Source organism: Centropristis striata, chromosome 16 (genome assembly GCF_030273125.1).
Source record: "Centropristis striata isolate RG_2023a ecotype Rhode Island chromosome 16, C.striata_1.0, whole genome shotgun sequence".
Taxonomy (NCBI): Eukaryota; Metazoa; Chordata; class Actinopteri; order Perciformes; family Serranidae; genus Centropristis; species Centropristis striata.
Genome location: NC_081532.1, coordinates 16,266,248 through 16,285,008, shown reverse-complemented (window position 1 = coordinate 16,285,008; position 18,761 = coordinate 16,266,248). Strand labels below are relative to the sequence as shown.

Sequence of the window (18,761 nt, the reverse complement as noted above, 5' to 3'; positions counted from 1 at the left end):
ATCGCGATATATCTCGTATATCGATATTCAGCCTAAATATATCGGCATATGACTTTTGGTCCATATCGCCCAGCCCTGGTTCAGACTACCTGATTTTCAAAGTGATCAGATCGTTTTTGTTGTGAAAGGTAGTCTTGAAATTGTGGGTGTCACACTGCATGATAAGATACATTACCGTATTAACAAACAGTGTGAATGCAGAGTATCTCAAATTGACATAGACAATCAGAGACATCCCATTTACACACAGGAGGTTAAAGGCAACTTGGCCTGCAGAACAGGAAGAGCTGCAGATGTGATTTTTAATTGAATCAAGACAATATGTTTTATCTTCAAGATAGGATACAACGCGTTAATGTGAGGTGATAAGAAGGCCATCAAATTCCCAGGGGAGGGAAAAGACGATGTTCAACAGCCACTGATTACAGCAGCATGCAACAAGATACAGCCATTCATCTGACCAAACAACACATTGATCACCGCTTTAATTACCTATCAATAACTGCCTGTATGCACACAGACACACACACAATTCCCTGTGGGCTTAGGACAAAAGCTTTCCCTCTAAATGTAATAAAATCAAATTTTGATTGTTTTTTTCTTTCCATTTTTACTCTTTAGATAGCTTAGTTGAGACTAATACAGTAAAGTATAGTGAGATATTTAATTATTATTACTATCAAGTTTTTTACTCATTTTATTATATCTGAAAAAGCAGTGTATGACTTCAGTATCAGCTGGGTAGTAATGATCCCCTTGGAAATCATTTTGTTATCAAATCCTCCAAATGCTGCAGCCAAAAGATTAAAAATAGCAATCAGAAAAGGACATCCTGTGTTATCGCCTGTGATGTCATTGCCAATGTCACTGGTGATGTCATGTCAGATAGTCAGTCAGCAGTTGAAATATAAATTTAGGGTAATCTGGGATAGGAACACACAGGCACACTGAGGCACACACTGATACAGATACACTTTTAATCTCTGTTGCCTTTTCTCTCCATTTCTCTCTCTCTTTCTCACACACTCACACACTATATTGTCCACATACAAAGGCAGGCACATACACATAAAATATATACTGTGCACTAAGCCACAGTATGCTACACACCTGTCCCAGATCATGTGAAGTAATCTCTCGGTTGCATGCAGACGGACTGAGCAGGGACACATTCTCTAAAGCTTGGATTAGACACACACATATAAAAAACACACGCATGCAAACCCTGCAGACACAGCAGGGGTTTTACTGGTCCACAAATCATTCAAACTAGGCTAATCGTGGCCTCACAATGGTCGCTATGTTTCTGTTTTACATGGTAGAAAACAGCATTGGTTACACTGAAGGGCTGTCAGCAGAGATCAGAGGCTGTTCTCTATAATCAAATCATTCAGTGATTTTCTCATTTCAGGCAGATATCAACAAGATACTCACAGTTCAAGAAAATACACTATCCAGAATAGCTATTATGAATGCAGCACACGCTCTCATTTGGCAAGCATTCAGAGTTAAACCACATTTTTCTTTATATTTGGTGAAATCAAAGAGGTCCAGGAGTTGTAGTAGGTCAAGGTAGTGTCAGTTCAATTATAATGAATAACTGAGTAAATGTGGAACGGTTAGGGAGGTAAAGAAACTATGTTCTGTTTCTTCTCTTGGAGAAAAAGCAGCACAAAAGTAACATTCTTCATTCAGAATGTCCTAACCTGTAAATGTCTCGATATGTTGTTTGTATGAGCAGCTCGTTACGAGCCATATCTACGTTTATTCTAAGTGACTTCTAATGACCATAGTAATTATGACAGGAGGAAGTGATGTAGTATAAAGAGCGATAAAAGTAAGGAGGTAAGAAGTGGGTGTGGATGGACGGATCAAACAAGCACAATACTTTAATCCAGGTGACCGATGTGAAACTTAAGTTTTACAGGTATGCATCTAAAAAATTTTGAATATCATGAAAAAGTTCAATATTTTTTGTCAGTCATTTCAGAAAGTGAAACTCATACATTATATAGATTCATTACTCGTAGAGTGAAATATTTCAAGACGGTTTTTCTTGTAATTTTGATGATTCTGGCTTAGAGATAATGGAAACCCAAAACTCAGTGTCTCAGAAAATTAGAATATTGTGAAAAAGTTAAATACTGGAGTCCACAGTCAGTGGTGATTTGGGGCCATGTCCTCTGCTGGTGTTGGTCCACTGTGTTTTCTGAAGTCCACAGTCAGCACAGCCATCTACCAGGACATTTTAGAGCTCTTCATGCTTCCACAAGCTCTTTGGAGATGCTGATTTCATTTTCCAGCAGGACTTGGCACCTGCTCACACGGCAAACGTACCAAAAGCTGGTTCAATGGCCATGGTGTTACTGGGCTGGACTGGCCAGCAAACTCTGCTGACCTGAACCCCATAGGAGTCTATGGGCTGTTGTCAAGAGGAAGGTGAGAGACACCAGATGACCTGAAGGCTGCTGTCAAAGCAACAAATTATGTAATATTCTAATTTTCTGAGACACTGACTTTTGTGTTTTCATTATCTGTAAGCCATATTCAGTACAATTACTAGAAATACAGGCTTGAAATATTTCACTCTATGTGTACTATATAAATACAAGTTTCACTTTCTGAAATAATTGACAAAAAATATTGAACTTTTTCACGATATTCTAATTTTTTGAGATGTACCTGTAAGTAAAGTGATTTTAACTTCAAAGGTAAGTTTACTTGCTTAATGTACTCAATTTGCATCACATTCATAACAAAATGAACTCGCATTACACATATGGAACATAGGTTACTACACGGTCGCCCATAAAGTTGGAATAATTTTGTTTTCAGACACAATCAATTATACACTTATTTCAACTCAAACCAAGACCTTTTCTAAACCTTAGTTTATCCTATCCTAGTTTTGGTGCCTAAACTGAATCAAACTGCGACTGTCTCGCAACACTCACCACTTGTTTAGAGCTGCGACTGTTCAAATTTAAATGTCAAGTTCATGAATGTTAGTGACCAATTGTATAGTATAAAAATATTCTCCCAAATGAGACCTTGAAACTACTAAGAACTAAATGGGCTCAAACAACACTACCTCTACTGTGGTTTTATTCTCTGAAACAGAACTATGATCAGACTCGAGATCACTGAACTGGACTCTGATTTTTTTTATACCCATTGGACTGTATTCACACAATGTTTTACCCAAAGCACTTGACATTTTACTCACATTACTCTCATACACACACACTCTAACATCAATAGTGGCAGTGCGACCATGCAAGACACTGACCCCATTATTTGTTAGCATTCTGGGGTTCAGTAAAGTAACTTGCTCGAGGACATTTCAACATGTGAACAGGAGGAGCCGGGGACAGAAGCCAGTTTCTAGTTTTCACCCTGCGGTTTACCTTTTTCTGTTGTAAATGTGTGTGTGATGTCTACAATTAACTGCTTTTTAGTATCCTGAGTGAATTATTGCAATAATATTTCCTAGTGTTAGCAATCATTAAAGGTGTTCAGCACAAATTACTTCTTTTAATTCAAACTACAGATGCTGACAAGTTGATAGATAATACTGTGCACCTGTACTGAGAAGGAAACGCGATCTATTCACAATTAATCCGATTTGATCATTGTGAAATTTTCTTGTGTTAATTAACCATGTACATAGGCCTATTTCACAGCAGACATCTGGTCATACAAAAGATAGTAAACATCTTATCAGGTGTCCCACTACATCATGAGTGTGTGACAGCGAGCACAATAGCAGACTGACACCGAAGCAGCTAAATGAAATTCCTCCTAATTCATTTTAGGAACCTAATCTGCTGTTTACACCCACTGTGGACTTTCAATATGGCCACTACAGTGTAGATTACAATACTGTACATGACCAACCAACAACCCTCTATAGATAGATCAGACTATATGTAGGTCACCAGCAGGCCAGCTTCATCAGAGCACCAAAACTTATATAGCAGTTAGACGAGTCCACCATTACCAGCACACAGGTTTTCCATTTTGTCTGTAGAACTAAAAATATTAAGACTTCCTGGGTCCATATCTATGCATTAGAGGTTGACCGATATATCGGCTGGACGATATATCGGGCCGATATTCGCGTTTTTTTTACGGAATCGGCCGATACGTGCGTGCATTCGCCGATCAGTTAGCCAATTTCACAGAGCTAACACCAGGCAAGGCTTGGCGCAACATCTGCCATTCGCTGGTGAGCATGGGGGCTGATACCGTAAAAAAAGAAAAACACATCAAATATGTGGACTCATCTGAGGCGCCAACACCTCGAGGCCTAGAACAACATACACATTGTTTGCTATCCAACTGTTAATATGTTTTGTTTGTTTTGTTAATAAATTTTTCTTTTTTTATTTAAATTGTTTTTTGTGTAACATTTGTTATCACTGTGCCATTTTTATCATGTGAATGAAAGGAGAAAAGGCAACATCGGCTTCAAGAATTGGCCCAAAAAAATCGGCAGCACATATCGGGGATCGGTTAAGATTTATGTCAAATAATGGTATCGGCATCGGCCTTAAATAACCCGTATCAGTCGACCACTACTATGCATGCATAATGGTGCCTAAAGGTATAATATGTAAGTTTTCTTCATTAAAAAGTCTAAAACATTGAGACCTATGTTATATATAGTTGCTATGTGCTTTTTCGTTATATATTATATAGTTTAAGCCACATATTTACAATGCATTTTTTTTTTAGATCCTGGTCATTTTTAACTATATCTGAACCAGATGCAAGATTTTCATCATCAGACGTCTGGATCTTAAGTTATCAAAGAAACAAACTGAGCAACATTAGCAGCAGCTTGGCTCGCAGCCCCATTGGGACGCGCTGTATTCCCCAAAGAGCATCGGAGAATCACTTAATTAAACATTAAACTGCCCTTTCAGGTTTCTAATCACCTGGTCTAGTTGTATTGGAGAGGAGACGACCTCCGTGTATATTCCTACTCTTGAACGATGAACATTTAAGTAATCCTTTACAGGAGATAATGACTTCAATGATGGCAATAACAGAGAAGAAAAACATGATCCCATGCCACATTTTAAGACCAAATTCTGTCTTTAGTCCCCATAGCGGCAGAAAATTACATATTGTCTGTTTAAGAAAACATCACAAAATATCGTATCATAGCAATCGAAGAATGTTTGTGAATTATGAAATTAAGTCACAAATGCATTCTAGTTCTGAACATTGTACATTTTAACATCATGAAGTCACAATTCTGTCGATCAGTGAACAGGACAAACACACACACACAGTGGCAGATTGAGCTGTGGTTTCCTAAATTGCCCCTGGTGCCGAATGGACTGACTCTGGCTATTTTAGGCATTAGAAAGTGAGAAAGAGATAGTCAGACTGTCAGAAAGAGAGTGACACTCTATGCAGAGAAGAGTGACTAACTGCCTAGTCTTCCCCATTAGTGTGTCTGCTGGAAAAAACAACACATCAATGCTTATTTTATTAGATACTCCAGGGCACTTCAATATAGTGTGTCTATTTTATGGGTGGTGGCAGGATGACATGCATCCTCCAAACTGTCACCCCAGTAAACTCCTGCAAAATCTCTGCTTTCCGAACACACAGCGCCACTATGTTAAAAAAGTAATGACAAAACAAAACCCGCACTAATGCAAGTACCAGTCTTTATCCTTATCCATGAGTCAAAACAAAGTGAAGCTACCGTGTCTCTCACTCACCGATGGTTTGGTTTTCCTGCTTCTGATCTTCTTCTTCTTCTGTTTTCTGCATTGACTCAGTTTAAGGTTTTTAGAAACAAACACCAGTCGCTCCAGCAGCAGCCCAAAGAATCGCTTCATTGGAAAGCCATTAACCAAAAGCACACACTGCCGTGTGTATGCAAGTGCGTGTGCATGTGTGTGTTAGGTATTTAAATCATTAGTGGTGTCAGAGAGAGAAAGGGGTGTCTTCAATGTGCGAATGTCAGTGTGTGTGTGTGTGTGTGTGTGTGCAGAAGAGTAGGAAATACAAATATAAGAGTGTGTGTCAGTGGGGGAGGAGGGGAGAGAGGGAGTCGGCTTTCAGAAAATATGAGGAGAGGGAGAGGAGGAGAGGACGATGGGAGATAAAGAGAATTTAGACACTTTTCATGCCTGTTTGGGGGAGTAGACCGTGATATTGAGCTGATATTGTTTTTATTAGAAATCCGGCATGGTCCAGGAACTGGGTCCACCTCTGATATGATGGAGGTGCGTCTGCTTTTATTGTTAGAATTTCAGAAGTGTGACATAAAAATCATTAGAGTCCAGGGTGAGGATTTTACTCATCAGCCTCGAATGTAATCCTAAAGAGGAATCATGGACCTGCAGCAGTTTCCTTGTCAATACAAAGGTGTAGAAAGTCTGTGGAAAAGTTAGGTTTCTCATGATGAGGTCTTGATCCTCATAACTCTGCAGATATATAAAGATATAATATAAAATCATTAAACGTTAGTGTCTAAAAATCGCTAGACCTATGTTAGATATTTTGTTGTGTACTTCGATTATCCCAAATGTTTCCAGCTGTGTTCAAACCCAGAAAAAATCTGATATGTAATGTTTGCTTGTCTATAGTGTCACGTAACCTTCACCCCCTCTAGTTGCTCTAACTTCTGGGGAAATACAGGAACCACAGGTGATAAATAAGAGAGTATTTGATCATACAATGTCAGAGAATTATACTATAACAGTGATAAAGCATGTTTCTGGACTACATTAATCCATTGGAGATTTTAATTTTTGGTATTTCTGAGATACTATGACTTGTTATAAGTTGCTCAAGCCAGCAAACCAAATAATGCATTTGATGACATTACAACGTTCCAACAACGTTTAATGTGCTCATAAAGTTATTTTCAGGATGACTGTTTTGACCATGGATAAGCTACGGTAGCTGTATGGGTAGTCAACTTATCTAATGGTAAGTAGGGCTGGGCGATATATCGATATAAAAAAATATATCGATATATTTGTAAATGTGATATGGAATTAGACCATATCACATATATCAATAAAGTTCAATTTTCTTTTCTTTCTTTAAATGCTTCCCTAACTAGGGTTTGTCTAGTTTGTTTAGTTCTTTTGTAATATTTGTTATTCTTTTCTCATTTAAATATATTTATTTCAGAAAAAGATTGGCCTATTTCATTTCATAGGCTATTTTCTTTTAAGATTTTTTTTCAATTTCAATTTTTCACTTTATGGAGCTTTGTTTTTTTTTAAAGGGACTCCTGTTGTTATACAGTATCTATGTTCACTTCAATACACAGTTTTAATAAAACTACTTGTGACATGTCATATTTGGCTTTGACTTTGACTGAACATTTGCTCTCACTTTGTGATAAAAATATCTGGAAATATATCGCATATCGATATTCAGCCTAAATACATCAGGATATGACTTTTGGTCCATATTGCCCAGCCCTAATGGTAAGTAAGCAAGTTAAAGTTATGTATTCAAACGTTACTTGCAAATATTTCATGAGAATGAAATAACATAATGTTAATAACACTGTATATTGCATTAACTCGTCCTTTAACATAATTTCTGCATGTTTTTCATTGGCATCGACTGTTGTTAAACAATGAATACTCCAAACTCGCGTCACCATATCATCATGGTCCGTCTTTTGTTATAGTTTTGACCCCTTGCGAGAGAAATTATATACTCTGCATTTAAGTCATTCGATTGTTCAAGAATTTTCTAACTAACTTTTTTAACTTTTTATTGTGATGAACCAATGAAAATTCTTGTCAAAGTAGATTAATGTTACACCTTAAATAAGGGTTAAAAACTCATTCAGTAGGTGTCTTTCACACACTCTGTGTTCTTGTTCATACTTATATGTAGTGAGCATATTTGCAGCTGCAAAGGCAGCAACTATTGTCTGACCTAATGTGAATTACCAAATCAATTTAGAGAAATGTTTCCGCACAAATGTTCCATAAACCTTTCTTGCCTGGCACCAAACATCAGCATATTCAATTTACAGAATAATGTACAATATTTGATACATATCATCACATACTGTATGTAGCTTATCATACAACTAACTTCTTGGTTAGTTCCATCATGTGACAACTGATTTGTCAAGTCTTAAAAAAGTCTTAGACGTTCCGATGCCAACATTTTTTTTTTTAGCTCTGAGTCCAGCAGAGTTGGAGCCAGCCAGGTCACCTAGGGTCAACAGTGTCACCTTCACTTACAAAGTAATTAATGACACTGCACTAAAACATTTAAAGATACTTTGTTCAATTGCTATTTATAAAGTCATGATTTCCTTTTGATTAAAGAAGTTAATAGTATATGTTTCATGGACAATTACTTATATGACCACCAGCCCTGAGTGAAGAAATGTTCTTAAAAATATGCATAAAAACCTTACTTATTTCTTAATATTCTAAATATCCACACAAATATTAACAATAATACTATATTAAAAATATATCTGCACATTGGTGTGTGTTGGACGTCTACTGTGGTGTGGAGTGAAGCTGTCCAGAAGCAGCCGTGGTCATGCTGGAGGGGAGAGATTAGAGAGGCCACACTGATATACTGCAGCATGACTGCACTGTTACACACACACACACACACACACACACACACACACACATACAGAAAGGACACAGAAGGTATATTGGCAGAGGAGCTGTCTCTCCCTCTCTCACACACACACACACACACACACACAGGGTCACATGTTTGGTGCATGTGCGCATTGAGCCTTCTATTGCATCTATTGGAATTGACAGAAAATCAGTAGACAGTGCAGAGAAAACGAGATATACAAGCAGACGACATGTTGTGTCACTAGTATGATTTACTACGCCCTGTATACTTACTAAATAAATTCACCAATAAGAAACAATGTCCTAATCTCTCTTTTTCTTCCTGTTTTACCCTCTCCTCTTCTCTAGCCTCTTGACCTCTTTGCCGCTCCTCCTCACACACACACGAAAATAAATCTTCAGACACAGATTAGTTGTCGTGTGGATCTGACTGATATTTATGTCCCACAATCCTTTGAAATCGCTGCCAGGAGATGCAGTACTACGTCTTGGTTAGTCTCTCTTCTGTTCCAGCAATCACTAGCTCTGGTTTGGCCAAAACAAACCCTTCATACATCCCCCTTGTGAGTTGTATTTTGTTTCTGATTACTTTAAATTACGTCTCTTTCATGGCAAGGTAAAACACTGTTTATTTCAATAGAGTCTGGTGTATTTGGTAAATGCAATATAGCTGCTTTTTCTAGGGAAATTAAACAGATTTTCCTATCTGTGTATGGATCCTTTATTTAATTCACTGTTACAATCATTAAAAGCAAATTCAGCATGTGTCTAGATTCAGGGGTCAATTGAAAATGAATAATTGATCATTCCAATCAAAACAGTAATTTGAGTTTATTATATATATATACATGCATATTTATTCTTATGGCACTCAGAGGAAATAAAGATGTGCTGCTTTCTAACAACAGAGAGAGTGCATGTGTGTGTGTTTCATAAACAAAGAATAAACAAAATGTTCTTCCAAGTTCTTTAAAGGGACAGTACTGTACTTCCACCCACTACAGACAATACAACCACATACACATACTGTAACAGAGATAGTCTAACACACACACACACACACACACACACACAAACTTCAAACAGAAGTCAATGCCGGAATAAATAAAAATGTATAATTTGTATAGTTAATACCAAATACAACACTTTTGAAACATTTGTTGATTTTTGTACAGTAACATAAGGTCAGCTGACCACAGTGAATGTGAGTCACACTAATAGGAGTGAAACAGTCACATGGGCCTGACGCCATGCTCAGCTGTCACTAGCTGCCCACTGAAAGGACAACTGTACAGAGAGCTGAAGTCACACAAAAAGTTCTGTTACAGAAGCAAGAAAACCTCATTCACAAGCCTGACATTTGTCACTAAAAGCGTAACCTCTGAAACAGAGCCTTTCTCAACAACATGTTGTGTGATTCAACACATAAGTATTCAAATGCCATGTTTTATTAAATAATTCTGTTTTTAGCCACCTTTAACAAACTCTATTTCCCATAAATCCTGGTCCATGGCGTGCTGAAGTCACAGCCACAGACTATATAAAAGAAGTGGATGTAGCCACTGTGACGTCACCCATTGGTTTATGTGTTACCGTTTAAAAGCCTTGCCATTTTGGCTGTTGCCATTTTTTTTTTTTTGGAGCCGAGGAGGAGACAGTGGATCTGACTGAAAACCCGAGGACAACATGCACGCTGCCCAGGGGTTCCCAACCAAGGGTCCGGGGGCTTCAGCGGTCACAGAAGTTGAATTTGTCAGGTCCGATAGGGGCTATTAGCGCATCACAATCTCTCTTCCTGTAGTCAGTACATCAAACACCATGTCTGAGAAATGCAAAACTGTCAATGACCTATCAATAGCAAAAAAATAGAGTGGCTTGTCTTGTCTTAGACACAAGTAAGGGGGGCTACAAGGAAAAAATGTTGGGAACTACTGCCCTAAAGCATACCCTGCTTCAACCTGGTCTCACAGGAATCCGTGAAATAGCCACAGATTTGCTTAACTCAAAATCCGTGGAATAGCCGCGGAATCACTCAAATTTCCGTGAAACTGACACGGATTTTGCTACAATGCAAGTTAATGCCAGTCATATCCCGTGGCTATTCCAACATACAAAGTGATTATGTACATTCACTGAGTGAATATTTAGAAAATAAAACATATATTTCTCACTAGAAATGTGATCAAAATTCATTTTTATGCAGAAACTAAGTCAAAATATTGATTTTTTTCACTAAAAATGAGAGAACTGTCCGCCATGTTTTTTGTTCTGACCGCTGGGACCTTGAAAGTCACGTGACTTGGAACAAACCAATAGGAAAAAATATCCATGGAATAGCCACGGGATATGACTGTCATTAACTTGCACTGTAGCGAAATCCTTGTCAGTTTCACGGAAACTTGAGTGATTCCGTGGCTATTCCAAGGATTTTGAGTTAAGCGAATCCGTGGCTATTTCACGGATTCCTGTGAGACCAGGTTCCCTGCTTTATCGTCTATCTTACTCTAAATAGGACCATCATATACTAAATGAACTAAATGAGCTGTGGTGCCGAATACTTGAACTAGCAATTGAGACCATAAACCCATTATGAGGATGTTTATGGCAGTAATAAATCAAATGAGAAATAGGGTCATTTTATCATAGACTTCTATACATCAACTTCAAGATTCTCCTCCTCACCTTCAATGCCCTCCACCATCTGGCTCCCCCTTACCTGTCTGACCTCCTCATCCCCCACCGCCCCACCCGTGCCCTCCGATCCTCCTCCACTCTCCACTGACAGTACCAGCTTCTAAACTCAAATCCTTTGGCGACAGAGCCTTCTCCCGAACTGCACCCCGACTCTGGAACTCTCTTCCCCAAACTGTCCGCGACTCACCTTCACTCTCCACATTCAAGTCCCGTTTGAAAACCTACCTCTTCTCCCAAGCTTTTGACCTCCCCTACCCGTAACCAGTTTCTTGTCTTGCTCCCCACCACCCTGCTCGTTTTTTGTTGTCCCCCCCCTGTATGTATACTTGTAAGCGTCTTTGGGTTATTGAAAAGCACTACATAAATTCAATGAATTATTATTATTATTATTATTATTATACAATCTGATTTCTTTTTGCAACCAGTGGAGATTCAGAAGCTACATCCATTATTTTAAACAGTCTATGGTTAAAAGTCAACATAACAATCCATGAGTTGATGAGGGTGTCATGGTCATATCATCTCTGTGATAATAATATTAAATGAATACTGGAAATTGTTTTTAGAAAGCAGAAATTACAGCTAAAATACTGAGAGTAGAAAATGACTTTAGAGGATAGTGTTGGTTATTTTATCTTTCATGGGAGCTGTAGTTTGTGCATGCTAACTAACTTAAACTTTGTTAAAGTGACAAAGATTTAATCTAGCGACTCCTGTAGTTGACGCTGGTTTGCCTTACAATCTGGTGAGTAAAATTCCAGGGACACGCTTCATGTTTTTCATAAAGACTAATGAGTAAAAATGCTGAATGAGAAATTGTATTGAGTTGGTGGAACAAAGGGGAGCCAGGATGTGAAGTCATGATTCTCCGCTCTATGAAAAATGCTTTAAAGCAACACTAATCAAGTCTTTGAATTAGCTGAACTTGTGTTATTTATGTGACTGTGAATTATGTAATACCTCTGATTGGATATTGTCCAGGCTGCTGTAGTTTTTTTGCTGGTGCTAGTACATCATTTTAAATGATGATGGACTCTGTTGGGATCTGGCGTGAGGCATGCCTACACCTGCTGTGCCAACCATTCAGGGAGAGATTTCCACCTGGGAGTGAAATGGTTTTCAGTCTGTGCCATCTGTCAGACTGTTGCTGTGCCTGCCCAGTAGCGTGTTTCTTCTCCAAATCCAGTCCATCTCTACTTTCAAAATCTTGGGCTACACCTGAGCTCTTAAATCAAATCAGGAAGAGTATTTAAGAGCAGCTGGTGGAAGCCCACATAGTCTTAATTTAATTTCTGTGACAACATCAATCACACAGCAGCCTGCTCACTGGTTAATGATGCATCATGGGAGGGTAGAGCAGCTAATGTGGGAGTGGAGGAAACCGGTGCCATTAAAATACCACACATGAACAGATCCTTTTTTAGTCAGTGCATCAAGCAAAATTAGTGAAGTATTACACGCTGAGGAGAAAATAGCTCTGCCATACTGTCCTTCCAGTGAAGCAGCTTCAAATAACACCTGCTAATAAACCGGAGGGATTTACAAGCTTAAATATGGAGTCAGATATGTAGTAGCACTCATTGAAGACAGACTATTGCATTACAATTGCACTTTAGGAACCGGCCTGCCACTTTAACTAAGACTAACATCTGAATGAATGATCGGGGAATGAGCTTTAATCACATTCTGGAGCAAATGTGTTTCTTAAATCAACAGAATTACAAACAAATTTATACTTGTGGTGTGAATTCTGGCAGCAGAATCACAATGACAAAACAGGTTTCAAGCTCATAAGTAAAGCTTATGAATGAAAAAACAATCAAGAGTGAAGAGAAAGGAATCCCAAACTAACTTCCCTGCAGGCAGTGTGTGTGTGTGTGTGTGTGTGTGTGTGTGTGTGTGTGTGAAGCACAGTGGAACACAGTGACAGCTGGAGGTGATTTGCGTTTCAGACACCCCAGCTCCCATTGCCCACACCCAAACACACACTCACACATACACAGAGATCAGTCAGTGCCGTCTCTATAGGAACTGCATGTGACCGGTGAAGCACGAGCTTCCAGCTCATTGAGAAAGAAACAATCCTGAAGAAGTGTACAGTACCTCCTACTGTGTCTCTGAGTCCTTTACGTTCACGGAAGTTTTCTACAGAACAGAACAACCTTGTAGAAATACCACTGCTATCTCAGTCAGTAACAAAAAGTGCCAACTCATCCAAAAGAAATCAATACTTAGGTTATCAATTATTAAAACCGTTTTATGTTCAGGATTCAACACTGAAAAGAAACTCTTTCAAAAATCTTTTTTTTTCGACATAGGTGTAATCCTTTGGAAATAAGGGTTTCTCCCTGAAAAGCTATGAGGCCTAGTGGTGATTATCTTTTGATGGAGGCTGGTGCAGCAGCAGACTGATGGCCGCATTAAGGTTGAGCCATATAGTTTCTGTGATAACAGAATCAGAGACAGTATCATGGAGTATTAGTTTCTGAAATGGGGCTAGCCAGCGAAGGTTTCAAGGTAACGCTATGGTGTGATAGTTGTAAGTGGGATGCAGAAGAAAACTGATCTCAGACCTGTTGTTTCTCATAGTGTGTTAACATTTTAACCAACTGACCTCAGTGGAGAGCTCGCCAAGCATTATAACTATGTATGGCATGAAGGGTTGAGCACTGAGAACCAGTTACAAAGTCAGATTCTAAAGGAATCCTAGGCCCTGTTTACAATTTGTTGTAAAATGTGTCTTGGGCGATCGGATCACAAGTGGACAGATGAGAAACATCGCTGTCTACACCTGTATGTATCATACATCTTCAGCTGATTACTTATGTCCAGATTTTGTTACTACCTACGGCACCTCCGCTAGAAGGTGAAATTGCCCCGTGCAAATTTATTACATCGGATAACAACAACAACTGGAGTCGCTAATTGCTATGAGTCGAGTCAAGTATGAGTCGTGAAGTTTTCTTTGGACTGAATCTTCCACTCAAATCAAGATTAGGTTTCACTTGCTCTTTCTGGCCTGGAAGAAGAATAAGAGTTGCAAGCACACAAGTTGGCTTTGTGCTACAAGAACGCATCTCATTCAGCTGGGGCAAGCGCTAAATGGACTGCACGTCCAGGTAGATAGAAGATACAGATCATCATTCATACACACATTTATAGACCGGTGGCCGAGGCTACAAGGTGCCATCTGTGCATCAGTAACTAACTTATTCACACTCATTCATTTACAGATGACGCAGCATCAGGAAGTCAGTATCTTGCTCAAGGACAATAAACACGTAGATCACCAGCCTTCCGATCACTGGGTGGCCACTCTACCATCTGAGCCACTGCCAGAGTTCAATATTGACTAGCATTTGCACATAGCATAGTGTACTTTTATAATGACAATAAAAATATATGAATGCATGAACTTCCTTCATGGGAAATAAAAGTGGTGGTAGTAACGTTGCCAGCTCTCTACCCAGGAAAATATGTGTTGGCTGCTCAACATTTCACATTTCATCATGCTCTGTTTTGCATTTGCTGTATCAAATATGTGAGCTGCCCCGTGTTTACAGAATTCAGGGCAAAGCTGAGGGAAGAGTTGTCTGGAAAGTGCTTTAGGAGTCAATAGTTTTCCCGGCAGCCTCAATAATTAAATAGACTTGTTGATAGCAGCTTTAGGCAAATACTTCACAAGGGGAGCCAGGACTGAAAATCACAAAGCTGTGAACACTATTGGTGGACAATAGTAGAAGCTAAAACTCCCTGTACTTTGGAAAAAAGGATGAAAATAAGTTCTGAACCAGGAAGAACATTCAGGGTGAGGTCAAAGGTCAAGGTAGAAGTGTTCTCTGTCTTTGTCTCTGCAGTAAACACATCTCTATATCTTCAGTGTATTGTCCAAAGCTGACAGCAGTCCAAACCAGCCACAAAGCAGTGTAGTGTTGTAAGTGTGTGTGAAAGAGAGAGGGAGCGATGAAGACAGAGGAAGATTGATAGAAGGAAAGTATGAAAGGAGGAATACAGATTTTGCTGTTGGTTTGAAGAAAGAAAGTCTTTTTAAGACTTTTTTACAACACATTTTCAGCCTTATTCTCTACTACTGTGCATACTTTATACATTGTGTATTTAATTAAAATCCAACTACTGTTTTCTACTCACCAGAAAGTCTGACATAAGTCTTTCAAACTATTTGAAGGTTTTTTAAACTACATGCATTAATTCCAATTCAGTACTTGGGCTGAAAAGTAGTGCATGCTATAGGTTTATATTGTATATGCGACTGCATCCCTCTAAAACTAAATATGAAAATATTTATTTATTCTTTATTTCAATACTGTCAAGACAGAAAGAAGAAAAGTAGGACTTCTGATTGACACCTTCAAAATAAAAGCCTCATGGACAAAGATGATTCTTTCATGTTTGACTAAAGAAGAATAAGTGAAAATCACAAATGTATATTCATTGCCAGAAACAGCAAGAATATGGATAATGTGTATATGTACGGTAATGATAGCCAATGTTATAAAACAAAACATACTTTTTACCAGACAACTTCACAGGATGTCGAGCAGAAGTAAGGACATTTCATTTAAAACCGTAGCACAGATTTTTGTCATTGCTTCCAATTTCAGAAGCACCTTTAACAGCCGGAAAAATAGAAAATGTTATTTTTAACTTACAGATTATTCATTTTGATTATTTTCTTTTTAATATTTAATAACTGAATAATTGTTCACCTCTGCAAACACTACGCTCCACCCATTGTCTTTTTAAAAAAGTAGCATTGAAGTATTTTTGATTTTAAAAAAAAAGCTCAAAACACAATCTCCAATATTTTCTACACCCTCCATGTTTAAATTGGCATTTTGAAAGAAGCTCGCACAACTTCCGGTTTAGGTCTTTTTAATTCTTGGCAAATTGATAAATATTGCTCAGACACTGAATATCAGGCATTTAAGGGCTGTTAAAACGTTTGTTTTCCTAAAATAATTTAATAAATTTCGCTTTAAAGCTTTGAGTCTTGACGACATTTTGCAAGAAATAAAAAATAAAATCACTCTTTCGTAAAGTTTCACACGCCGTGTTTTCCTGTCCATCATTTTCACTATTGCTGACGTGAAAACACGCAAAATATGACAAAATATACTATAAAAGTGGTTCTCTTTTGTATTGTAGCACATCCCTTAAAAGCGTGTTTATGATTAATATTTCAAAGTTTAAAATTTCACTAGGTAAAAATGTCGTTAAGCTCCACGTCCGGTTGATGACTTGATAAACCTTCACAGCTGGAGCTATCTTTGAAGTCTTTGGCAGTGAAAATGTTGCATGTTTGCCAAGAAGCTACATTTTCTACGGAGCATATTTTGTTTGTTTTTATAAATTTAATCAATGAAAACTCACCGGCAACATTCCTGCTGGTCAGTCCTCCGTCTTGTCCCGTTAGAAAATAACTTTCTCCTCTTTAATCCCCTCTTCTCTGCCCTCCACTCTTCTTTTGTGGAGCTTTTTTGTTCTTTCCCTCTGGTTTCAGGTAGTTTTCCGTACATCCAATTTCTTCTTTTCTCTCCGGACAGTTATCCAGATGCTCAGAAAACTCCAGCTCCTATCCACTTTCCTCTTTCAATCCCTCCCTCTTCCTTCCTCTCTCTTTCTCACACACACTAGAGTTCCTTTGCTGTTTTACACCGGGAGAGGAAATGCAACTGGATGTGAGAAAGCTGAAAAGATCAGTTGTGCTTTCATAAGCAGAATTTCACTGGTTTCACTTGGTCAATCAGCAGGCGGTCCTCCGGTTTGGTCTGCAGGGTGAACTGGGTCACCGTCCCGATCATCCCTCCCATCTGCCTCCGGTCCCCTCCTCCTCCTCGTCCTTCTCCTCCTCCTCCACACGATAAATAGCCTCCAGGTTCAGTAAATAAAATGTGAAGCAAAACTAGTTGGTAGAACAATCGCCAATATAAAAATCAATACTGTTTTCCAGAGATTTGAACTCATGTTATTTTGAGTAAGAGCGCCCTCTGCCGGCGGTGTGAGCAGCAACAATAATTTCCTCCAGTGACCATGAAACCATCTGCACATTACTTCTTCATGAGGTGAAGACATAAAAATCGTCACACTGTTAAAATAATAAATAATAATAAACTCATTTTTTTAAAGTTTTGCAGGAAACACAAAAAAACTTAACATAACACTGTGTTTAAATTATGTAACTTAAGAGAAATAAATGACTTAGGCAATTTTTGAACATGCCTTTGTGACTTAAGCAAGAAATGGTTTATTTTGAAGGTGTCTACATAAGAGTCACACAAGCCTGTCAGAAACATGACATGACAAGTATCATGAGTGTTAATGTTACTTCAAAGTGTCATTAATGTTCATGACACATCCCATGACATGTTTATGACACACTCATGTCACTCTTATGTAGACATCTTCAAAATAAAGTGTAACCATATCTTGCTTAAGTCACAAAGGCATGTTCAAAAAATTGCCTAAGTCACATTTTATTGTATTCCGCTTAAGTCACACACTTGACATAGGCCATTATCTTAAAGGGGTAAAATCACATGATCTAATCAACTGAGGATATAGGTGATTTTTTATTTAAAAAAACCCAATTTTGACAAAAAATGACTTGGTGATTGGCGATTATTTCAACAGTGTGACTAAACGAAGCAACGTCGAGCCTTGCCATCAGCTTCCCTCTAAAGTTCTGGCTTGAAACTCCATACCAGATTTTTTTGATGATATTTGGCCAAGTAAAACAGGAGATAATGTCAAATAGATTTAGTATAAAAATATAGAACTAGATATTATCCTCATTTTACCTGTTATGTTATATTTGTAACCTGTGTTCATATTTGCAACATGTACATTTCTGTGTGTGAAACATAATTTTCAAGATCAGATTTTATGTTTTCCTTTCTTTCTTTTGGGTTTAAAATTTTGATCAAGTAAGTCAAAGTTAAAACTGAATTATCAGGACATATAGGTGAGGTTGCGCTGAAAAAACTGATAACTGACCAACATGACATGAAAAAGATTTTTTAACAGATTTTTTTAATGGACATAATAGCCCAAGATTTCAGAGGGTTAATGTATATTCACCCAAATATTATACTCAAGTACATATTTAAGTATTTGTATTTTACCTGAAAATTTTCTGTTTCATGCCACTTTAAATTTTTTGGTATTTGTGACAGAATTCCAGAATATCTTCACAAACCAAACAGTCATTTGTTTAATGGAGAAAATAATCAGCAGATTCATCCATAATGAAAATAATCTTCAGTAAATAATTCAAAATAAGCTCCACTTCAGCTAACTACGACAGTTAAATCCTGCATTTACATTAATGTATGTAATAATATAATCATATATAATAGTAGGGGAACATTTTACTGCACAATGAGTACTTTTACCTTTTTTCCCCTTATCATTCCTTCATACTTTTATTGAAGTAATATTTCA

At 38.0% G+C, this 18,761-nt stretch overlaps 1 protein-coding gene across 2 annotated transcripts in view; it reads right to left on the bottom strand.

Moving 5' to 3' along the window:
- The window catches only part of LOC131988344 (apoptosis-stimulating of p53 protein 1-like), a 61,129-nt gene extending 44,032 nt beyond the window's left edge, over positions 1-17,097 (bottom strand). For both annotated transcript variants that reach the window (XM_059353463.1, XM_059353464.1), the window contains exon 1: positions 16,692-17,097. In XM_059353463.1, coding sequence (XP_059209446.1) covers positions 16,692-16,700 — 9 coding nt within the window. In that variant the 5' untranslated portion in view covers positions 16,701-17,097. The remainder of the gene's footprint in view (positions 1-16,691) is intronic.
- Between the last annotated feature and the right edge of the window lie 1,664 nt (positions 17,098-18,761).